This window comes from Juglans regia, chromosome 2 (assembly GCF_001411555.2).
Source record: "Juglans regia cultivar Chandler chromosome 2, Walnut 2.0, whole genome shotgun sequence".
In the NCBI taxonomy this organism is placed as follows: Eukaryota; Viridiplantae; Streptophyta; class Magnoliopsida; order Fagales; family Juglandaceae; genus Juglans; species Juglans regia.
In genome coordinates, this window is record NC_049902.1 from 32,875,250 (window position 1) to 32,901,306 (window position 26,057).

Here is a 26,057-nt window from a genome sequence, read left to right on the forward strand (position 1 = left end):
CCTCAGGCTCGCCCTCCTCCTACTTATCTGTATCAAAATCTGCGTTACCACAGAATGGTACCGCAGGTAAGTATAACCCAAATAATCCTCAGGAATAAAATGCATTTAATGCAACCAACATGTATGCATATGAAGAAATATGCATTTTCCTCAAAACATCATTTTCCCCAAAAATAATAATTTTCCAACACACGCCAAAATCCCAATTGGCCCAAAAATAATCCGTAAAACATTTTCTCAGAAAATGGTTTACACAAAATCCCTGTCTTAGTTTAATGTTTGACCTTGCTAATTTCGAGGACGAAATTTTATTTAAAGGGGAGGATGTAACACCCCGTATTTTAGTGCATTCTTATTGAAGGATTATTTTTATTTATTTAAAAATTTATTCTCGTATTTTAAAATTGGTTGGATTTTTAGCGAGTTTATTTTTATGATTTTTAATTGGTGAAAATTAATTTTTATGTGCTTTCTTAATATTTATTTATTGTTGTGCATTTAAATTGTTTTTCATATTTAATTCATTACTGTGGGATTTAATTATTTCAATTTGACTTTACCATTACGTTTAAATTATTTTATTTAACTTGAGGTTTTGAAATTGTTTCCGTTGGATCATTTTTGTGACCCAAATTATGAAGATTGGACCTCATTTCTTTTCCCTCTATTTTTCTTTTCCTCATTTTATTTTCTCTTTCTTTTCTTTTTCCCCTTATTTCTCCTTTGGCCTTCTCTCCTGCGCGAGCCAGCCCGCTCCCTCTCTCCCGTGCGTCCGTCGTTCACCCTCAACCCACCGCCGTCGCGCCGCCGTGGCCTGCACCGCCCAGCCCAGCAACTCCCCCACTGGACGGCGACCACCCCCCATCAATTCCAGCCTCCCTTGAGCCGCCGTGAGCCTCTACGCACGGCTGGAAGCCGCGGCATTCTTTCCGCCGCTGCGCCGCCGTCGCACCACCATTGGTCACCATCTTCACACCATTTCATCATCGACCTCTTGGCAACCCATTGGACCCAACCCCACCTCCGATTCGTCACCGGTGAAGCACAACCAACCCCATTTCCGATTTGGGTATTTTGGCCTTCGTTTGTTTCCATTGAAAAGTGGGTATTTGTGACCCACGGCCACAATGTATTTTATACTGTCCTGCAGCTATTTCTCCATTTCTTGCAGTTTCGTGATCCTCCGAAAATTATTATATTGCACTGTAAGTATTTTCCAAAGAATTCTTGGAAATTTAATGTATTTTTGCACTAACACATTACACTGTATTTGAACTGTTGATAGGTTTTGCCGGACTGAGTCCGAAGAGTACGGGGGTCGGATGGATTGGTGAATGGAGTTGTTTGGTTGGATTTGATTGGGTTGGTTATTGATGGTTGTTGATTAGTGTTGGAACATGTACATTTCATGATTTCATGCATGATCATGTTTGTAAAGGAAACTGGGTTTTCGTGTATTGCATTCATGTTTATGTGTTTATGAAAACGGGATTTTCATGTGAGAATGAAATTTGGGTGCGTGCGTATCACGACCCCAAGCCGAGATGGGGCATTATCTCGGTGGAGCTCATCTGGTTACTCGGGAGCGGAATATACTGAGTAACGTCCCCTAGATTGTCGCCCAGCGACAATGGGAACGGACGAGAGATTCGTGCCGACTCCGTGGTCCTTCTGCTGGAGGGGACTAGAGGATGCTTGGCTACGTACGCGCTGGGCGCGGAACTGGGCATCGCTCGTTGCGTAGTGGGTGCTTGGCTACGAACGCACTGGGCACGGAACTGAGCATCGCTACGAAGTCAGGACGTGCGGATGGTCCCTAGGGGAGGCCATGGTGCATAGGGTAATAACGGATTAAATGGACTATTTTCTGGAAAAATAGCGTGTGTTGAATTTTTGTGTAAACCATTTTCTGGGAAAATGTTTTACGGATTATTTTTGGGCCAATTGAGATTTTGGCGTGTGTTGGAACATTATCATTTTCGGAGAAAATGATGTTTTGAGGAAAATGCATATTTATTCATATGCATACATGTTGGTTGCATTAAATGCATTTTATTCCTGAAGATTATTTGGGTTATACTTACCTGCGGTACCATTCTGTGATAATGCAGATTTTGATGCAGATGAGGAGGAGGAGGGCGAGCCTGAGGAGACGGCTCCGCCCGAGAAGTGATCTGGGATCACTGGCTTCGTTATTTTATTTTACTCATTTGTATTTTGGGACATGTGTTAAACTTTATTTTGGGACGACTATATAATTACTTTTTAAACCTTACTTATGTTTAGATTGTATTTAAATTCTGGTACTTAGTTGACTAATCCGCTGCATTGTTTTTGTACACTGTCGCTTGTACACACACACACTTGACAACACGGTCACACATTCTAACGAAAGTGCCAAGACGAAGGTGACAAGCATGCTCTTCCAAATCTCGGGAATAAATTAGAATGTCATCGAGAAACACCACCACAAAAGAATCCAAAAATGGTCGAAACGCCCGATTCATTAAATCCATAAAAGCGGCAGGAGCATTTGCTAATCCAAAAGTCATCACTTTAAATTCATAATGCCCATACCTCATCCTGAAAGCGGTCTTGGGCACGTCCTTATCCTCAGCTGATAGTACCCTAATCTCAAGTCAATCTTTGAAAAGACAGCTGCTCCCTGAAGCTGGTCAAACAGATCATCAATTCTAGGAAGAGGGTACTTGTTCTTGATAGTCACCTTGTTAAGCTCCCGATAGTCTATACACATTCTGAGAGTACCATCTTTCTTCTTGACAAACAAAACAGGCGCTCCCCACGGCGAAATACTAGGCTGAATAAATCTTTTATCAACCAATTCTTACAATTGAGTCTTCAACTCTTTTAACTTAGCCGTGCCATGCGGTAAGGAGCCTTATGCACAGGAGCTACCCCAGGGTCCAGATCAATAACAAATTCCATATCGCGAACGGGAGGCAATCCAGGTAACTCGTCCACGAACATATAGGGAAATTCTTCCACCACTGGAATATCCGCTAAAGATTTCTTCTCAGATGGTGTAGACACGACTTGGACCAAAAAAGCATCTGCTCCACAAGCTATATCTCTCTTAGCTTGAATTGCTGATATAATTGATGGTCTTGCCTTCAACTTGCTTCCCACGAATTCCAGATAATCCCCATCCGAGAGTTGAAAATCAATTACTCAACTTCTACAATCAATATTTGCAGAATATTGATACAGCCAATCCATGCCCAAAATTATATCAAATCCAAGCAACTTGAATACAATCAAATCTGCGTCCAATGTCCTCCCACAAAAATCCAAAGGACAGCCTAAAGCAACTTTGGAGCACCATACCATCTCACTATTTGGAAGAGTCACTAATATAGATTGTGATAAAGGCTCCGTGACTAGATTACACATCTGAGCAAAAGTGACGGACACAAAAGATTGTGATACCACAGAATCAAACAAAGTACATGCATAGAAATCATATAGACGAACTCTACCTGAAGCAAACACATCCACCAGAAAAATTCAAAAAACCCAACCACACCAAACATTAAATCCAAATAAAATAACTACATGCATACCAGTAATCACCCCAGTGTCGTGGGTCTCTGGAGCCTCATACTCCACATCACCTGGAGTCACTGCATAGACCCGGGCTTGTACCAACTGTCTCTGACTGCCCCTTCCACCTCATCGACCTTGTTGAACTCGTCTAGGACACTCCAGAGCAAAGTGACCCGGCTGGCCACAACTATAACACTGAATTCCCCTTTGACCACAATCGCCCTCATGGGCTCTATTGCATCTAGGGCACACTGGAGTCCGACCTCCTGCACGAACACCGGAGGTTGTCTGAGAACGGGCCCCAGTCCTCTGAACAAACTTCTGCTGCGATCCAGAACTACTTCCTTCACCAACATAACTCCGCCTTTTCTGACCCGGAGGGGAGCCCACTACAAAGCTATTCTCTCGCTCTCCGATACTGGCCAAGTCCACCAACTTCTGAAATTCCATAATCTGAAGACAAGCCACTTGTCTGCGTACTTCAGGGTGCAGACCCTCCTGAAATTCCATAGTATCAGAAATTATTTTATTGTTTTAAAATAATTTTTAAAGTGTTGTAAGTTAAATGATTATTTTAAAAATAAATATGAGATATTATGAGTTTATTGTTATTTTATTTTATGTTAATTGATGTTATTCTATTTTATTTTATCTTATTGTAATTTTTGTGTTGCTTTTGGTTGAGTTTGGTTTTGTCTGGATTTAAGCGGGGTTGGAGGTTGCTCTATGACAGGACTATGGTGAGACCAAGAAGGCAAGCTGATGTGCCTGAGGATGAACTACCCAGGGGTGATGGAAATTATGCCATGGCGAGGGCGTTGAATAGGATGACAGAGTTCCTCCAGCAGAATTTCCGACCGTCGCAAGGAGATCCAAATAGAGCGGTCCAAGTGGGGTGCACCTATGAGCGCTTCTTGGCGCATAGGACTCCTGCCTTTTCTGGGGAGGAGGATCCAATGCAAGCTAGGAGGTGGATTCTAGATCTGGAAAGAACCTTTGAAGTCTGTGGGTGTACTGAGGCCCATATGGTTTTATATGCAAGCTATATGCTGCAGGGTGAAGCGGCAAACTGGTGGGAGATCAAGCGGCCACTCCTAGAAATGGAGTTGGGATCCTTGGCTGATGTGTCTTGGCAGCGGTTTAAGAAAGAATTTGATGATCGATACTTCCCTGTTTCGATGAGACGACAAAAGGCTCGAGAGTTCAATAATTTGGTTCAAGGAGGCATGACTGTTGAGCAATATGCAAGGAAATTTATGGAGCTTGGACGGTTCGCTCCTCACCTTATTGCCACCGAAGAGTTGCAGGTTGAGCGTTTCATGGAGGGTCTGTGCCCTGAAGTACGCAGACAAGTGGCTTGTCTTCAGATTATGGAATTTCAAAAGTTGGTGAACTTGGCCAGTATCACAGAACGAGAGAATAGCTTTGTAGTGGGCTACCCTCCGGGTCAGAAAAGGCGGAGTTATGTTGGTGAAAGTAATTCTGGATCGCCGCAGAAGTTTGTTCAGAGGACCGGGGCCCGTTCTCAGACAACCTCCGGTGTTCGTGCAGGAGGTCGGACTCCAGTGTGCCCTAGATGCAATAGAGCCCATGAGGGCAATTGTGGTCAAAGGGGAATTCAATGTTATAGTTGTGGCCAGCCGGGTCACTTTGCTCGGGAGTGTCCTAGACGAGTTCAAGGAGGACGAGGAGGTCGATGAGGTGGAAGGGGCAGCCAGAGACAGTTGGTACAAGCCCGGGTCTATGCAGTAACTCCAGGCGATGTGGATTATGAGGCTCCAGAGACCCACGACGCTGGGGTGATTATTAGTATGCATGTAGTTATTTTATTTAAATTTAATGTTTGGTGTGGTTGGATTTTTTGAATTTTTCTGGTGGATGTGTTTGCTTCAGGTAGAGTTTGTCTATATGATTTCTATGCATGTACTTTGTTTGATTATGGGGCGTCCCAATCTTTTGTGTTCGCTACACTTTTGCTCAGATGTGTAATCTAGTCACGGAGCCCTTATCACAATCTATATTAGTTACTCTTCCAAATGGTGAGATGGTATGGTGCTCCAAAGTTGCTTTAGGCTGTCCTTTGAATTTTGGTGGGAGGACATTGGACGTAGATTTGATTGTATTCAAGTTGCTTGGATTTGATATAATTTTGGGCATGGATTGGCTGTATCAATATTCTGCAAATATTGATTGTAGAAGTCGAGTAATTGGTTTTCAACTCTCGGATGGGGATTATGTAGAATTCGTGGGAAGCAAGTTGAAGGCAAGACCATCAATTATATCAGCAATTCAAGCTAAGAGAGATATAGCTTGTGGAACAGAAGTTTTTTTGGTCCAAGTCGTGTCTACACCATCTGAGAAGAAATCTTTAGCGGATATTCCAGTGGTGGAAGAATTTCACAATATGTTCGTGGACGAGTTACTTGGATTGCCTCTCGTTCGCGATATGGAATTTGTTATTGATCTGGAACCTGGGGCAGTGCCTGTGCATAAGGCTCCTTACCGCATGGCACCGGCTGAGTTAAAAGAGTTGAAGACTCAATTGCAAGAATTAGTTGATAAAGGATTTATTCAGCCTAGTATTTCGCCGTGGGGAGCGCCTGTTTTGTTTGTCAAGAAGAAAGATGGTACTCTCAGAATGTGTATAGACTATCGGGAGCTTAACAATGTGACTATCAAGAACAAGTACCCTCTTCCTAGAATTGATGATCTGTTTGACCAGCTTCAGGGAGCAGCTGTCTTTTCGAAGATTGACTTGAGATCAGGATACTATCAGCTGAGGATAAGGGATAAGGACGTGCCCAAGACCGCTTTCAGGACGAGGTATGGGCATTATGAATTTAAAGTGATGCCTTTTGGGTTAGCGAATGCTCCTGCCGCTTTTATGGATTTAATGAATCGGGTGTTTCGACCATTTTTGAATTCTTTTGTGGTGGTGTTTCTCGATGATATTCTAATTTATTCCCGAGATTTGGAAGAGCATGCTTGTCACCTTCGTCTTGGCACTTTCGTTGGGATGCGTAATATTGTTGTCATCATCCTGACGTCTCGATTCTTGTGTTTCCTTACATGGGGGTCGGGGGCGCCACATACGAAGCTTCTTCTTCTGTTATTTTCTTTGTATTTCCCCTTCCCTTCTGGCTTATCTCCCCGTGCTTCATCTCTATATTTCCCTGCTCTGTATGTTCCCGTGCTTCATCTCTCCTCCCTTGAGGAGAGAGAGGACTTGGTGAGAGAGAACTCGATGAGAGAGAGAACTTGATGAGAGAAAGAGGGAGTGGGGGTTTTGTGAGAGAGAACTTGAGAAGAGAGAGGTTGATGAGAGAGAGAGTTTGAGGAGAGAGAGATGTCGAAGAGAAAGAGAGCTTGATGAGAGAGAGAGACTGAAATTAGAGTGATGGGTCTGACATGATAATAAAAAAAACTACGTCAAGTGTGAGTTATGAAGTGAATAGTAACTAATGTATAACATATCTCCCATTTAGCTCCGCTGTGTATAGAGCTATAATTGACTTCTACGTTCCACCATTATAAAATGTAGTACTATTTGCGTGTAAGTACTTAACCTGCCACATACTTTGCAAGAAACTAAGGAAGTTGCACAGATATGATAAACGGGATCGAACACATCACATGCATGATTCCACTCTCTCTCTAGAGTTTCTCCTCACTCCTCATGAATTCCTACTCCTCCATGGAGTCTCATTCTACCCTCACTCATCCCTCTTCTGCAATCATTCTCTTTACTCTATTAGCTAGCATTAATGGACTCATTAATTTCACAAACTGAAGATCTTTCATGGCATGATCTCAAGCTAGAACCTAGGGTGGAAGAAGCAAAATAAACTTAAGAGTTAGCACTAGTAGGTCCGCCACTAAATAAATTTGCTATTCATGCTAGCATAAAGGCCGCATGGAACTTCATTAAGAAACTCCATATTGAAGACTTAGAACCAAATTTATTTTCATTCACCTTCCAATCTCCCCAAGACAACTATTTTCATTCATTCATTTGCTAATCCTCAAGTCGTGGCCTCCTGGGTCCACTTTGCAAGAAATTCGATTGAATCACTCTCCATATCATGTGCAAATACACGGACTGCTTTGGACCGCATGACCCGTCAATGCCACTCAAATAGGAAAAGCTCTAGGCAATCTCTTAGAGGTTAAGAAAAGAGAAATGATATTTATAATCATAGAATACGTAAGTATAGTACAATCTTTCTAAAAAAATAAGTAAATATGACATCTATATAAAAAAAATTAATTTTTTAATAATAAATTTTACTCTTTTTTAAAATAATTGTGTAGTATTTACGTATTTCATGATTATTCGTAACATTACTATAAAGTAAATAATGAACAATTCGGAATTATTTGCAGAAAATACATAAGGATTAAGGTGGAAATCAATATTTCATTTCCTCTCAAGCAGGGATTCAATCTACCTAGAGCCAACAATCTTGGGACTTGGGTTGCCCTTAAATATGAGATATTATCAAATTTTTCTTGTGCATTTGGCAGACTGGGACACTCTCAGATATTTCTGACATTCCTAAAGTCCATCCCATCATACCTTCCATTCAATCCTTGGCTTCGTGCCGAAAACCCTAATCTGATCCCTCAAACCCCTAACCAAACAGAGGAAATTCAGCAACGTTCGGCCCTGAATCTCTTCCCCTCAAAGCACACATCGCTGAGTATAGAATCTCAACAAATTCAAGGCAATTTACTCCAAGCACAGATGGCAAAAGGCAAAGGAAAAATGGGGGAATTCATACCTGAAGCTGCCGATATTCACTTTCCCAAATCACACAATTTGGAGTTTACCTATGGAGTTAGCCTGAACAAAACCGGACGGAACCTCGTGGACTTAACGTTGAACCAGTAGAAGATTTCACCGAGACTCCTAACTTTTCTGAGGAACCCATAGGCGATGGGACGGAGCTACAGTTGCATTACAACATTTATTCCTCTGACCTCCTCCCACCAGCTCGTACCTCAAGAGGAAGTGGTTTAACTCTCTTTACTGCAAGTCAGCCCCCATCAGTAATCACGAACACACAACAAAGCTCCTATCGGTACTGGCAGTTTCGGCGCCTCAAGAAGGAACAATCATGCCAGCCTCCGACACTCCAAAGACACTCTGGTACTCAGTGGAAAAATCTTGAGGCAGCAGTTAAGGGACATCAGATCCATCAGGCCAGACATAAAGCCCTCACTTTTGGGACCCATCTCGGTGTGCCTACTCAATCCTAGTCTAATTTAATACTGCAAAGCTAGGGCCCATTAAATTTGCATGATTTTCCCTCTGCCCCTATTACTAAGACAGATGCGGAAAGCCCACTATCTATTGCTGTGATATCTCCCCCATCATCTATTACTGCAGACAGAATGGCTAAAAGGCTGAGCTCTCCTCCATTAATTGAGGAACCACAACCCCCGAAGAAAAAAAATCAAGCAAACCCACCCATTTGTGTAATCGACATATCATCTGAAGTGCCAATCCAACCCACCACAGATGACTCAGCTTTGGCCCTCATGCTTTTGGATATGCAAGCTGGCTGTATGGACAAGACCAAAAAACATAAAGAGCATCACATATCCATCCCCTATCTCAGATCACATTCACCAATGTCTAGGAAATCCTAAAAAGCTGAAGAGATAAGCTCTAAAATGCCTCCAAAAGATAAATGAGGACAATGGTATAGAATTGCAAGGGACTAACTCGACCTAAATCAATTAGATTCCTAAGAGTTAATATTAGAAAATATAATTTGGATATTATCTTTTTGTCAAAAACCATAGTACCAATGTATCTTATTTATTATAAATAGTCTGGATTTCCATCTTTTTGTATATTTTCTTGTCTCAGGAAACAAATAAGGTTTTTTTTTTATTATGGCGACCGGGTGTAGATGTTGAACCCGTTAATATTAATATGAATGATATATCTATCTATTTTGATTTACTCTGATCCTTTATATCAACCTTGGCTTGTAACCTTTGTCTATGCCCCTGCTCAATGGCGATTTAAGGCAAATTTCTGGAGCACATTGGACTCGATTTACAAAGCCTTTCCGGGACCTTGGTGTTGCATAGGGGATTTCAACGACCTACTTAGTGAATCTGAAAAAGTTGGGGTGCACCCATTTACATCTACTTCAGTGAGAGGATTGAGGAATTTAATGGAAACAAATGGCATAATTTACCTTGGATTCACATGTCCATCCTTCACATGGACCAATAATAGGCAAGGAAGAGCATTGATACGTGAGAGACTAGATCATGGCATTGTCAACCAACAATGGAGGTTGTTATTCCCTAATGCCAATTTGCAACATCTCTCTTCTTCGGCGTTGGATCACAACTCATTAATCTTAAATACCAAATTACGCCAAAGCCAAACTTATTCTTTCAAATTTAAAGAATTTTGGATTGATGAACCTCTCAGCCAGATAATCATACAAGAAGCATGGAACGAGTCTTTTCAAGGCACCTTGACATACATACTTTGTAGAAAAACCAAGGCCACAAAAGAAGCGCTCAAACATTGGAACCAAGTCTAGTTTGGGAAGATCAAAATCAACATTAAAAAAGTATAAGACGAGCTTCTTGAAATACAGTGTAGCAATCCATCCTTTTATAATCAGGATAGGGAAGAACAACTTCAAATTGACCTCCAGAAGCAATTGAAAAATGAAGAAAGTATGAGACCAAATACTGCCTTACAAGCCATCTTCATCCATAATGAAATATCTTGGACTCCCTCCCTCCTTCAATCGAGCCAAAAAAGAACGTTTCAAAGACTTAATGGAAAAAAATCAATAACAAATTAGAAGGTTGGAAGTTGAAATTACTCTCGCAAGCTGGCAGAATAATGCTAATTAGAACAGTAGTAAGCACAATCCCATCATATCAAATGCTATCTTTTATGCTACCAAAATCAGCATGCAAGTCCCTGAACAAAAGCTTCAAAAATTTCTAGTGGGGCTTTCCCAACAATTAGGCTCAAAGGCTAACTCTACAGTTGTGGAAATCCAACCAAAAAATGAAGGAGCCTTCTTGGACTAAGGTTAATGGAGGATATGAAGCTATCGCTTCTAGCCAAAACCAGATGGGAAATGGGCAAAGAAAGCACGTGATTATGGCATGATATTCTCGTAAAAAAATATCTTAGGTCTAAAGACTTTTAGAAAGTTGCAGCCAAAGCATCGAACTCATGGATATGGAAGGGACTCCTGAAGACAAGAGAATTACTTTCGAAAGGTAGATGCTATCAAATATTTAATGGAATATCAGTCAATGTTTGGTCAGAATCTTGGATACCCACACTGGACACACTGGAAGATTTCAAACCAAAACCACTTCGGCATATGAACGAGGTTCACCCTCATCTGAAAGTTTCAGATGTTATTCTTAACAATTTGCTTTTTTGGAATATGGAGAAAATGAGAACTTTGTTTGAGCCAGACAACATCACAGAAATTCAAAAACTTCATATTCACTTGTGCAATCAGACAAGACTCTATGATATGGACTCCCAACCTCTCAGGAAAATTCATAGTGAAGACTGCTTATCACTTAGCAACAAAAAACACAGATACTATACCACTGCCAAACTTTCCCACTTCCAAGTTCAAAAAAATCTTAGAGTTTGAAAATTCATAATCGCCACAAGCTGCCCCCTGGAAAATAATATGGAATATGCTCCCAACAAGAAACTGGCTGGAAATGGTTATCCCAAACTTTCGACTTGAAAACTGTCCCCTTTGCAATGAAGAGGGTGAGACCCAACTCCATCTTTTTATTGAAGAGAAATGATACTTGCAGTCGTAAGTGTGCAAGCGCCGTGCAGTCGCTTTGAAAAAAGTGAATAAATATGAGACCCACATGAAAAGAAATTAATTTTTTTAATAGTAGACCCCACTCTTTTTCAAAGCGACTACACAGCTTTTGCGCATTCCACGACTGTATGTAGTATTACTCTTTATTAAATGCCCTTTTGCTTGTATACTGTGGCAACAAAGCTGCTAGCCGTTAAACCTTGATCTCTTGCAACTAAATTCAATATCATAATGGATTCTAATTACAATCAATCCTGTGATACTGCAACTAAATGCTTTGAAGAAACATCCCTTCAGCTCTTCGCGGTGATAATGCTCAACTTCATTTGGAGGCAGCAGAATGAGGTAGTCCATAACCATATTACCATTTCGATTAGAGAAGCAACTGTCCAGTTGGCGAAATTTTATGAAGTCTTCTCACAAGCATGGAAGCTGAAATGAAAAGACCATCAATCACTAAGATGGGTACCTCCACCTCTGAATCAATGGAACTTCTCTTTTGATGCTGCAGTTAGAGACTCCTTCCACCGCTTCAGCTGTATATCAGGACATAGAAGGCAATATTGTAGAAATATGAGCCTTAAAAATTCCAACCATTAATCCAGTCATAGCAAAGGTGTCAGTAGCTCTCCTTTCTTTGCAAGTGGCAAAAAAGCTTCACAATTGTTCATTTACTCTTGAAGGTGATGCACAAATTGTTATGGATGCCATTAATAATGAAGCTCCTCCTTATTGGCAATTAACTCCAATCATAGATGATATCTGTCAAAACCTTCACCCGAGTGAAGATTGAAGAGTAATCAAATTACATCATTCTTAAAATTGATGTGTGCACTCATTGGCGCAATGGACAGTGACCAATTTAATTTTTGGTCGTATATCGTTTTCTAGTATTCCCGACTATATCTTATATATAGATAGTGGCAAGGACCCTCTTGAAACTATATGTATTTCGTACTCATTTCTTAATATTTAGCATGCTTGAAACTATATGATAATGCAGATGCTGTTTTTTTTTTTTTTTAAATATATATATATTTTTTTTAAATATATATATAATTATATATACCATTTCATCTTTGAATGCAGGAGTTTTCATATGTTATTTGAAAAATGTATTTTTTTTTTTATGAGTCTCGCTATTATCACGTGGTGTATTGATGTGTAAATAAATGTGCTGATAAATGAATTTCCTCAATTTTAATTCCTTTCCCACCTAATATTGTAGTTGCTAATATTTCAGCAATCCGTAGCAGCGAATTAAGATGACTTTTCAGGTTATCAAAATCCTCATTAATCATTTGATGAGGAAGTAAATAATTGCATTCCGGTATAGCTGCCCACCTTTATTTTATATCGAATTTAAATGCAAAACACTGTCTATTCATCATGCCCTGTCATGGACATGAAGATGATGATTCATTCCTTCCTTCTTTTATCAGCCTGTTGTATTTTTTGAAGCTGATGGTCAAATCTAAGTTATATATTTTCCTCTTAAAAGAAAACTTCTGAATGTAAAAGCATATATGAATCGACATACCGATCAATGATCATGGCCTCAAAACTTATATACATGCAATGCAATAAACCATCAATTATGGCCGGAAAATCCTATTACGACATTTATTTATTTCTCAAAATTTTAATTAATTTACCAAAAACGAAACTTATAGCACCTATATAATACATCTCTCTTATAAACCTAATTAAGATATTGACTAATCAATTTATCAATCTAAAAAACCTTCTTTTTGTTTGTTGTTGAAATTCACCTTTTTACAAAGAGAAAAGCTTCCAGCCGAATGGGTTTGAAACTCATTCTTGCACCAGCCAATAACAAAATGTTATGCAGGCATTTCAAGATGAGAAACTTTGCACCCGCATGCACTCGACGTCTCTCTTTCTTTCTCTCTCTCTCCCTCTCCCATCTGCGTTCATCATTTCGAAGCCAGCCCTCTCTTTTCTCTTTGTTCTCTCCTTCTAAACCAGCATCTGAAATTTGCATTTGACTATTTAATTTAATCCAAAGATTTTCTAATGTTCTTTGTCTAATACGGACCAAAAACATTCACTTTTATGGAAGAACAAGGTCGTGATTAAATGACAAAAAAGTAGAATTTTTTTGGACAATTTCTTTAAGAATGATTTGCATGTACAACACTTCAAAATTTGACTGAGAATTCCAAAAGGGGGAAAAGCTTATAGTCAGGAGATTTTTGTTTTTATGAGCATTATATTCTGGAGGCAGAATTACCAAAGCAACCCATTCAAGCCAACAATCTTTTCCGGGGAAGAAGAATAACTATAGCCACGAATGGTAGCATTCAAACAAAATGAAGATGAGTGCAAGTTTGGTGTTGCCGGATGCAAGTTTGGTGTTTTCAGCATCGCGTCAAGTGGAGCTTCGTCAGGGAGAGGGAGAGAACATAGAGAAAGGAGAGGACTGGCTTCGAAATGAAGGAGATGGAGAAAAAGAAGGAGAGGGCGTCGAGTGCATGCGGGTGCAAAGTTTCTCATCTTGAAATGCCTATGTGGCGTTTTGTTATTGGCTTATGTGAAAATGGATTTCAAACCCATCCGACAGAAGCTTTTTTGTTTTACGAAAGGTTTAGCCTAACTTATTAATTTAGAATTTGTATCTAATATTACTCTTGTTAAAAATATTAAGAGCGGGAAATCGTAAAAAATCTTGATCATAAAAATAAGAATTGTATGCAAAAAGAAATCGTAAACTGGTTAATTAGCATTTATCAACATAAATTTTCATCAAGTAGTTTAGAGCATACCAACCACCAGAAAAGGAAAATGAAAAAATTTTGTTGATGAATGCAAAGAAGAAAATTCATCAAACAAACCCCACCAAGAAATTTAAAAGACAAACAAAATAAAAACGACTTGGTATTTTTACAATTTATAGATGATAAGAAAACAAGGCAACACCGCACGAGAATCCAACACTAGCAACTCCCCGTTGTCGCCACTCACCGAGTCGAACCCAACTCGGTCATCCAGCAATGAGCCGACTCTGAGGTTCTTACAGACCCGACCGGAAATTACCCGGCATACGAGCATGGCCCTCCTTCCTCTCCCACCGCCGGCGCACTCGTGGGCCCCACCGCTATCGGAAAAAGTGCAAATCGCCGATCCCTTCGTCCCCGGAAACGTCCACGCCCTGCCCCGCGAGTCGTACATTCCTCTCCCCGAGGTGGGGCCCAGACAATGGAACCCCATCACTTCGTTCCCGTCCGCGACGCACCGCGCATTCTCGTCCCAAGCAGCGCCGTCCTTCGGACCGAACGCGCCTACCCGGGACTTGACCGTCTCGCGATATTCTTCGAACCGGTCCACGGTTCTTGACGCGTTCTGGACCTTGAAAATCATCTCGATCCCACCCGTAAAGGCCTTGGGGCTCCAACTCGTTTGGAAGATAATCTCTACGACATTACGAGAAGGGTGGCCCTCAGGGAGCTCCATCAGTGCCGGGAGGTAAGGGTCCGGAGTACGGGCATGCCCAGCAACAGAATCACTCAACCTATACCTGCTTGGCGGGGTCTGAGTCGCCTCGTCCTTACGCTTCGAACCTGGCTGCCTCTTGGCCGGCGGCGTGGATTTCGGCTTGTTCTTGGGCTTGTGCTTGGTGGTATCGATCACGTCCTTAATGCTCTGCACACTCTTCCTGCAACTGGCGCTGGGTAATAGGTTTTTCGGGTTGGGGTGATAAACGTCATCGAATGCTCTGGATTTGCAGTGCAGCGACTTGACCCACCCGCTCGCCATCCAAAACCAGGGTTCAGCTCCTCCTCTTAAGCAAAACTCTCTCTCTTTCCTCTCTCTCTACAACAGAGAAAATTCGTAGGGTTGTCTTCGTTCTGGTTGCGTGCCTGCGTCTGCTCTCATGTCGCTCTGGATTAGGGCTCTGTTATGTTATTTGCTGTGGTTGGGCGTTGGAAAAAGAATGGGATGGGATGGCCAAGGCGCGATATTAAATGGTGGGTTTGACGTGGTTACGACAGGCAATACTTGTAAATTACTGCATTACCCTTCTGTTGAACTCAGTATTACTCACGTGGACTCTCTGTCTCTCGTCTCTCTTGTCTATTCCATTTATTAGGGAAATCAAAACTTCCGTCAATCAAGAGGTTTGTTTTGGTCATTATTGTATTCGTATTTGTCTTTTTTCCATAACTTTTTCAGTTTTGTTTTCCCGATTTTAATTTTGTGGAAGGGGAGACTCAATTAGACCAAATTAAGAGCCTTAATTTGCCCATTTTATAACATTCATGGTTGCCATTCCTTAAATATTTTATTAAAAATAATGCTAAATACAATTCTAATAAAATCGTATTAAGCCAGATAAAGTATATCGATATTTTGTACACATAGTATTAAAATATTTTTTTATTTTTTTAAAACATTTTTTCGTGTATTTAAAAAATATATATTAAAAAATAAACAAACAAATGCTAAAAAAAAAAAAATGAACGGTACAAATGATAGGTACACTTTGTCCATGCACCTATCATTTTCTATTCTAGTATCTGCAAGGTTCATGCACTTTATTATTAAAAAAATAATTTTTTTATATATTTTTTAGATTTATCTATTTTTTTTAAAAAAGAGTGTGTAAAATTTACATACTCTATAATTATAAATATTATTTCTCTTTTCTTAATTGATTTTTTGTTTTAAATTAACCCACAATTTTTTGTTTACTCTTTCTAACGGTACCATGCATGCACTTTCTGTCTAATTCAAGGTTTACTAAACAGGCATAAGTTTTTGGTAGAATTTAGATTTGGGCTATCTACTAAAGATCCCTGACTTTTTGTGTCACCCACATTAAACGCTTGTATTCATTCCATTCCATTACAGATTCTTCTTCTTCTTCTTTTCATTTTATTTTTGAGAGAGTATACGGGAACTTCATTGCTGTTATATATACAACTTACTTGTTTATAGATTCAGTTGTTGGTGAAGTAGCTATTTAATCTGCTCAAGTCGTTTTCTCAAACAAGTTTGCCGTGCCATCCAACTTTGAATGGTTCTTTAAATCAAAGCAACAATAACTATTTCAGTCGTGTTGGTGAGCTTTAAGTTTTCGATGAAACAGAAAAAAGCTAGCTACTAGCTAGGCACTGAACCCACGATTTTGTCTTTAGACTCTCCTTGTTCAAACAATTCAACCGCTCCATTAAAGTCCCCCAAAACAGAGCATTCTTTAAATTGTTATGCCAGAGATCAGCTTGCCATTCAAATAGGTAGCATGCATGCATTTTTATTGAATTGTCGTTACATATAGAACTATTCTTTAAATTCCCTATTCTTAAAAAAATAGAAAGAGATAAGGGAATCGTGGGTGTGGAATCTTTTATAGGAGTTTGAAGTGGAACAGGTAGGAATGGGAATAGAAGAATAGAAAGAGAATGGAAACTGACAGAGAATGCGTCTAAAAAAGCACTGAAATTCAAACCAGCAGTACTAAAACGACAGATTTTCTTCAATTTATTTATTATTTTATGAACAGTACATCCAAACCTCATTATAGGCACCAAGTAGCCATTCAGTGTGACATTGGGATAATGCATATATATGCATGGCTTGTACTTAGATTGGGAGGAGACAATTACATTGAGATAATCAAAGCCTGCGAATAATTTTATACTTGCATTATATATTAATTGCATACCAAACACCAAGGGGGTCTAGAACTTCAGGATTCGTGATGGATATGGACAACCCATTGGGGGAAAAGTTTCAAACTTTAAAATCAAACAGTCTCCAATTGCTTTATTCTATGGTCATTATGAGGTTTTTTATGGTGTTTAATGAAAAGAAGTGCATGGTTTTAGGAGGATACATGATAATAAAAAAAAAATGTTTGGTGGGTGGGAGTGGGACTTGGGAGGTTGGGGCTGCTGGTGGAGACTTGCCAGCCTTTGCTCTCACGCCTGTGGAATTTATCTGATGATCAGTCCCGGGAACTGCGTTCTTTATATCTGGGCGGCGTGCTTCGATTTAACAGCCCCATAACTTCACTTTCAGACTTCATTTACGTCTGTTAAATCGGTAATACTATATATAATTTTGCAGTGCGTAGTTTTCGTGTATTTTATTTAAAAATAATAATTTTTTTATAGGCACACACGAGAATTATATATTTTACGATTATAAATATTATTTCTTTTTTATTAATTAACTATATTTTTCTTGTATATTATATTTATTCACCATAAATAAGAGTTATCAGTAAAATTTAAGTACCGTCATGTTTCTTAAAAAAGACATATCTTCTTCAAAAAGATAATTTAATTTCGAGTTTGGACTTTCTTTTTGTCAAATTGTGTAAATTTTGAGGGGCTACATTTGTTTAAGCTATGATTATAAACTGTTATTCAAGTTTTTCTCCGTCCATTCCGTGCAAACCCGCAAGCTTCATTTAATTATAAGATGAAGCAGTACGATCGTGGTGATGATGACAGAGATCAAATTTATTGCGTTTGGCTCACCTAGAAGACCGAATAATATTTGATGCAATTTATAAACTAATAATTAAAGTGCATTAAACATCTACATAATTTTAAAACTACCGAATGTACCGATCGAGGTTCTTATGACACCGTGTTGAATCCGCCAACGTTTTCAATTCAGATCATTTTTGTATCAACAAGCTGGTTACTGCTTTAAAAAATAACTACTTTTTTTTTTTTTGTTTCTCAAGGCAAATGATGATACATTATCATTAGACAGACAGGAGAAGTACCAATACAAATGCATGGGCGGGGGGTGATATTAATTCCTGCATGCAGTTTATAAACTCAAAAGAGATTTCAAGATTTTCTCGGTCAACATGCGCCTCTTTGGATGATCAGTACATGAAGAAGGCGATGATATAAACTGAGTTAGATAAATCGAGGCACCTCTGCCGTTAATGCAGAATGGAAATTGCCTAGTCTTGGCCGCCTGCTCCTAATCCAACCATTTTGTGTAAGTTGTTGAAAAGCTTAAAGTCTACTCTAAAAGATAGATACAAAGTTGGAAAAGGAACTCAGTCTGGTATAAGTGATTTTCAGTGTCAATATTGATTTTGACTGCTGGAATCAAGCAAAATACTTCAAATCTGCAATAGAATCATGCGACACGCTGGGATTTTCTGCAAGGTACACGTGGAGAATTTGACGTGTATTATTGAAATGTGATTAGCAAGCTGAGTTCGTAAAGGAGGAGGGTTGGGGGTGGGACCCCTGTGTAGGTGGTCTGGTCCCTCCTCGTGTTTAGTATTTACTAACTTCCAGGATGTTAACATCTGATCATCTGTACTACTCAATGTTGCGTTGGATTCATATATCACGTTTCAGATCTATGGAGTTACTCGTGACATTGGCCTTACGATATTGTCTTTAGCTGAGTCGACCCCATGCCAATTTGGTATATAATTATCGGGCTATGGCTGTCTTCACTACTCCGGAGTCGGGACATTTAGCTCTCACCCGTGAATTATCCTAAAATTGATATCACTGCACAGGAATAGAAAAATTATAAGTAAAAGAAAAGAAAAGAAAAGAAAGAAAGAAAGAAAAATAGGCAGGCAGTGCTGCTTTTTGGCAGAATGAAACAAAGCTGTAACCTCATTGATTTTGTCCTTTTTATTGGCTTTACGTACGTCTGATCTTCAGCATCTTTTTGGAAAAAAATTTCATATCTTACTATATCTAATGCAACCTAAAATTGTTAGTTGGAAGTTTTCCTAATGACCGATATTAAGGAAAAAAAATGCTCTTTAGTACTATATCATAAATTAATTACAAATTAATGGTATTAGAAATTATAACAATCACAGATATATAATATGCATGGAACAAAGAAAAATATTCCACCACTAAAGAAAGAATAATAGGTCGTTGAAGATCAGGCACATGCATGGTTAGATTTTATTAATATATTTGAAAGAATAATATGAGCTGCTCTCTAAAGTCGATGGTTTAATTAATTTGAATCCATCATTCTCCAAAGTTAGTGTCAAGTGGCCATGTTATACAGTTCATTATATTTTGTAACACACCTAAATTACTCATTTCAAAGGGAGCAGCTCCATTGAAGAATGGAAGAATATGATAAGAGAAAGATAAATAGAATTTACATTAACTTTTTGGATAGATGAACCCTAGAGCTCTTGGCTCTTATATAAAGAAGATGACCACTACATGGGCCCAGGCTAACACAATTAAAAGCATACAAGAAAATAAAACTAAGAGCCCAAGTCCACTAGCTACATTGTAGTCTCAATAACCTGCTAAATCACAATAAAAGCAGTTGTAAAAGGAATTAAACTGGCCCAAGCACTTCATTCGTGGATTGTGGCAAACCGTCCTCCCATAGAAGCACCTTGTTCACAAGGTGCGGTGTCCTTGCCCACAATTGTCCCACCACCCAGGTAAAAAATGAGACTTTTCTTTATACTTCCTATGACTCTCGCTTGTTTCAATTTCTTTCTTTCCTCTAGGATCCTCTTCTCTTCCTCTAGCTGAGTGTCTTCTAAGCCAAACCGTTCACAGGCTTGTGGGAGTTCATCTTAAGTGATGTATCTACTCCTTTTCTTGTGGAAGTGTGCGAAGGTTGCATGCCAATGATCATCCTTCTAGATCTTACTTAGATGGAGCAATGTTGCTATGGACTCCCCATAGTCTAGGGTACCCCTATTGTCAATATCTACAACTTGCATCAATCCACTAATTTCAGAATCCTTGAAAATGCGTCGCACTCTATCTAAACTGTTTTTTCATTCCTCAAAGGTGATTTGTCCATTGTCATCTTTGTCTATCATCTTGAACAATTCTTTCAGACGTGCAATTTCCTCTTCGGACAAGCTTTCGACAATGACTTTGATAGCCATTTTCTTTAACTTGTTCATGGTAGAAAATTGCTTCAAGTGGGTTAGAACTGTAGATTCAAGAGGCTTATCCAAAGCAACACCATCAACCTGAACCCAAGGTTGACAAAGAATTTCATGGGTTGTCAGTCGCTTCTTGGGATCTCTTACAAGCAGATCCTTTGCACTTTCTGATATACTGGCCCATGGTTATGATATGAAGTCAAGTTCCCCTTTCAGGACTTGCTCAAAAAGCTCCATAACCACATGGACAGCCAAATTTAGTGACATGCACTCACGACGAGATATAACATAGCATCTAATATTGAAAAGGGAAAAACAGAGATATGCTCCCTCCCTTTATCAAAGGGCTAAAAAACACCCATGAGTGGTATTTCCTCGAACATCTGAGGGGCAGACATCTTACATAGTAAGAGTATATAAATTAGTGTCTCCTTAGAAAACCCCATCAATTTGGTGATCTCAGAAACAACATCAAAACAAGCAAACATCAAATTCCTATCACATAAGGTTGTCTGAAGGGTAAAAGAGATCCCAAAATTCCCCAGAAGTAAATTAGGGTGAACTTGATGGCCCTAGAAAATTTCATAAAGAACTTCCTACCTAGTTTCCACCATTTATAGGCGCGTGACTGACCAAAGCAAAACACTAGAACCAGAGGGTGCCCCATCTCCATGGCTATGCGAACAAATCCTCTTCTCATCTTGAGGAAGGCAATCTCAGAACCATACTCCACAAGAAAGGTCTCTTGTACTCCTCTGGCACTATGATGCAACTATAACTAGCATCTAAAAGGGAGACAAAATTTTTCTTTGCTGCCGGAGTAAGACCCAACCATGTCCATATGTGCCTAAAAAAAAGTGTGTAGAACACAGTCGTACTTGGGAGGATCTTTATCTTTGAGAGTGGCATGAAACCTATGAGGTCAGCAAGTGCAACAACCAATATCTCTCGCAATAGGAACAACGTTGTATCTCTCTTTTGATCACTCAATAGTGCGCCTGAGACAACCCCAAACTTGCTCACAGTAAACTTTATCCGGTGCCAATGGACCATGAAAATCCAAACAATCCCACTGTCATGGTTAATGGCAAGGGAGTTGCGATTGTCGGCAACTAGGGGGCGAACAGATTGCGTGGAGTAGACAAATTGTGCAGAGCAGAGACTACATGAAAAATAGGAGAAAGGTATAGGCTGAGGATTCCATGAGCGGCGATGCCTTGTCGGCCTTTGGGGCATCTTGATAATCTTCGATATTACCATTTGAACCCTTCATTTTGTGTTCTGTTCCCACCTCTATCGACAGTATCCCTCATTGATCTGTTTCCATTTGATCACTAGTGAGTTGTGGGTCGAGGCAGGGATGATTAGGGTAGTCTGCATCTTTTTAGGGTTTGTTCTTCGAAGAGACATAGAGAATTGGGAATGAGAGAGATCTATAGGTTGGAACATTGTATGGCTATTGTTTTGTGGTGAGGGTGAGGAATCGAAAAACTGAAAATCGATTCCACCGGGATCAAAATTCCATCGGATGGCTAGGTGTTCCCTTTTTTCGGTCAGTGAATCGTTAGTGCTAAGGGCGACTGACATAAAAGAAGAAAAAAGAAAATAATTTTTGAGAGTAGCGAAGGAAGTGAGAGTCGGAAAGGGAGATCAGAGAATGGTGGAAGTGGTTTCTGGTTTTTAATGGGATTTATGGTTGCTTTGTATTGTTCCTTTTCTTGCAGAGCATAGAGTTGGCTTTCCAAATTTGAGAACTCTTTATTGAAGTTGTTCTGAAAATTTTCAAGGTTATTCTTGACATCTTTAAATGTCTGCAAAATAACATCCAAACGTTGCTATGATTGTTCGACTTACTCTCTGATATTGAATAAGGATGAAAGAATTTTTTCTATTTCCATGGATTGATGGAGCCGATGCCGAGGAAAGTCTGGCTCTAAATACCACTTGTAACACACCTCAAGTTGCTTAGAGATAAATACATAGAAATTGCTCACTTCGAGGGGAGCACCTCCATTGAATAAAGGAAAAATATGATAAGAGAAAGAAAAATAAAATTTGCATTAACTTTCTATATAGATGAACGCTAGAGCTCTTGGCTCTTACATAAAGAAGATGACCTCTACATGAGCCCAAGTTAACACAATTAAAGTCATACAAGAAAATAAAACTAAGGGCCCAAATCCACTAGCTACATTGTAGTCCAAATAACCTGCTAAATCAGAATAAAAGCAGTTGTAAATGGAATTAAATTGGCCCAAGATCCATGACCCAAGCACTTCATTTGTGGAATGTGACATATTTGCAATATTATCTTTTTGCCTCTTGATCGATCGTGATTTAAGAAGTTGTTTGGAAGCACTTCAACTGGTATTTTATGTTGCTTTCAAACTTTGCATGTCAACCATGCAAAAGATCAATATCCATGAACATAGGCTCCTCATTTTATTAAATGTCACATGATTGATTGACGCACAATATGGGAGAGACAAGCACACAAATTGTAAAATTGATATGCAGCTAGCTAGCCGGCCTACATTTTCTAGATCAGAGATTGCTTCTGTTACCGAGAAGCGGCCGGCATGCATGCAGTTGACCTGAATGATTTGTACAATGGCACGAACCATTAAATCAATTATTAAATCATAATATATATTTGAAAAGATTATATGATCAAATTAAATGTGTAATTTTCTAATCAATACAGATCGTTTTACACATTGCACTCCAAACTATTAAAATTTATACAATACATTGTATGATTCAACGTACCAAAAGTTGACAAATATATAGTATTCGTCATTAAATTTTAACTATATATTATGATGAATGAAAAATATGTACTGATGCGGAACAATTTTATTAGATGGTGTACATTATAATTTCTTTGCGAGTAGATGTCGCTAATGAGTAATGTGTAGCGAAAAAGTACAGGATTTCTTATACAGTTTTTTTATATACAGTCGTTAGATACAACCGGTGTACAGTCGTCCATGCCACGTCAGATTTTAAATAAATTCTTCCTCTCTCATCAACTCTCTCTCTCATCAGCTCGGTCTTTCTCTCATCAGCTCTCTATCTCTCTCTCTCATCAACTCGGTCTCTCCCTCTTCTCAACTCTCTCTCATCAGCTCGGTCTCTCTCTCATCAAGTATCTCCACTTCAGCTACGTTTGCACCAGGCGTTTGCAACAAGCATTTTTCTTTTTTATATTTAGAGGGTGAAAAAGTGCATTTTTCCATTTTCTTATATCCTATTGGGAAAATGCTAGATGCCCCGCTGGGGGCTCCCACTGGGCTCTAGTATTTTTTTATATGTGTATTTTTTAGTTTTTTTTATATAGATATTTTTAATAATTTTAAATATTTTAAAAAAATAAAATAAAAATTACAATATTATTAAAAAATACTTTCTTAATCACAAAGTAGAATAAAAAATAATATTTATTCTACTTCATGATTAAGGAAGTATTTTTTTAATGATTTTTTTTTTTACTTTCCGATTAAGGAAGTGTTTTTTAATGATATTTTAAATTTATTTTATTTTTTTAAAATATTTAAAAGTGTAAAAAAAATCTATATAAAAAATAAATTAAAAAAATACACTTAGAAAAGTACATGCTAAGCCCAGCGGGGGCTGTAGCATGACCATTTTAAATATTTTTAAAAAAAAATCATAATATTATTAAAAAAATATTTTTTTAATCACTAAGTAAAATAAAAAATTATAAAAAAATCTTGTTTATAATTTCTTATTTTATTTCGTGATTAATAAAATATTTGTTTTTTACTTTCTGATTAAGAAAATATTTTCTTAATGATATTTTAAATTTATTTTATTTTTTAAAAATATTTTAAAATATTAAAAGATCTATATAAAAAATTATTTAAATAAAATACATATAAAATAATACTACATCCCAACAGGAGCCCAGCGGGGCTGTAGCATCACCCATCTTATTGACTTCTATTGTGGAAATATTTATGTTATGTAACGCCTGAGATTTAAAAGGAAATTAACCATATCCCTGTGTGGATAGGCTGGTCCAGGCCTGGCCGGTTCTGCACGAGGGCGGTCCAGTTCGCAAATGCAATGCCCATCTTAGTAGATGCTGAGCCCGTCATAGAGTGACTCTTTCTTTAACCTCAGCCCAATTTTCCAATCAAGCTCTGGGTTGACTTCTGGCCTCTCCTGGTGATAAGTATGGGTAGCGTTTGGCCCAACATGTCCCTCGGGGATCAAGTTGAGACGGAGAGACGAACAAGAGTCTCTTTGGAGTGGTGGAAAAATGGATTGAGATCAGAATTAGTTCTAATATTTTTTGAAGAATAAAGCTAGCACGAGGTTACAGATTCAAATGCTTGAGTCTGTGTTTGAATGACAACACAATTCAGATAATGATGGTCCATTGAAGCATAGCTTTTCTTCGAACGTGGCAGTCAAATCTAGGATGGTTTCTGACTTACTGTTTCGTCTATCCCATGTGCTTACCAGCTGCTGTCAATTTGTCTTCTTTCTTAGACATTGCGCATCTGACACCAATGCGCGTAGTAGGGTTGCTCCTCTCTTTGAGGTTTTAGATCACTTTCTCATTCTCTGATCGGATTCGAATCGATTAAATTGCTCAGTCATCTGTTATTGCTCTGCTCTGCCACATGATCGAGTTGATTCATCTGTCTTACTTGCTTCTGTGGCAGAAAGGAAATCTCAGGGAAGTCAATCTTCTCCTGCAAAAACATAAGAAAGTGCACATCTGTAGAGTAGTGTTTTCAAGTTTAGTAGGTGAAAGATTGGTTGCCATAGCCTGCTTGGGACGTTTAAGAATACGTTTCTATGTTTCATTGACTCATTATTTCTGCTGGATGTATTTCATTTCTTTATTATTTCTGATTTGAAATATGGGTTGGAAAAAAGAAAAAGACTAGAATTTGCCTAATCATTCATAAAATATCTGGCTTTATGCATTGAGATATGCTTTATCCAGATTCAGTGTTGTTGGTTGACTGATTAATTGATGCTTCTTGCATTCCTTTTGATTTTGAGAAAGATAATCAGATAACAATAGTAGGTTGATAGTTATCATTGCAATCTGCTGGTTGCATCATGGCCTAGTCGTTGCTATTATGATGGAAATGTGATGTACAACCAAAGATAAAAAGAAAGCTAAATCAATACCTGATCTTCCAGTTCATTGACTTGACAAGTGGGGTGGGCATTTCTTCTCACAAAGAATTATAATCCCACCCACCCCTTAACCTTGAAAAAGGGTATATTCCCCAAAAAAAGAAGAAGAAAGAAGACCACTGATGAGTAATGATTGATGTTCTTAATTTTTTTTTTGTCACTAAGAAAGAAATACACATGCTTTTTTAGTCAAGGTTATATTTACTGTGTTTTGAGATTGCATATTGCCAAAGTCTCTGTTCTTCTACTTGTCGATTATAATAATTTAGGTTGTGACCTACAGCTAGGTCTGTGCTGGGGTCCAACCATGGACACTGCACTTTGAATATATTTGTTAAAACCATGGACCTGTGTATCGATCTTGTCAATTTGTGGGACACTTACATAGTTGCATACGTGCTTTTTTATGATTGTTCCTTGAATCCAGAAAGACCGGCTTTCCTGCAAACTAACCTAATTCATGTTGGAGTACAGACAGCTTTAATAGAAGCAAACAATCATTGAAAGCTAGTTAGATTAAGCTTGTGTCGAGTCCAGATTGACAAGGTTTGCTTTTAATTTTAACTTAGTAGTCC

General features: G+C 38.7%; 1 protein-coding gene across 1 annotated transcript; it reads right to left on the bottom strand.

Moving 5' to 3' along the window:
• Positions 1-14,136: 14,136 nt before the first annotated feature.
• Positions 14,137-15,480, bottom strand: LOC109011466. The gene has a single exon (XM_018992693.2). The coding sequence runs from the start codon at positions 15,186-15,188 to the stop codon at positions 14,316-14,318; it is 873 nt and encodes a 290-aa protein (XP_018848238.1). The 5' UTR covers positions 15,189-15,480; the 3' UTR covers positions 14,137-14,315.
• Between the last annotated feature and the right edge of the window lie 10,577 nt (positions 15,481-26,057).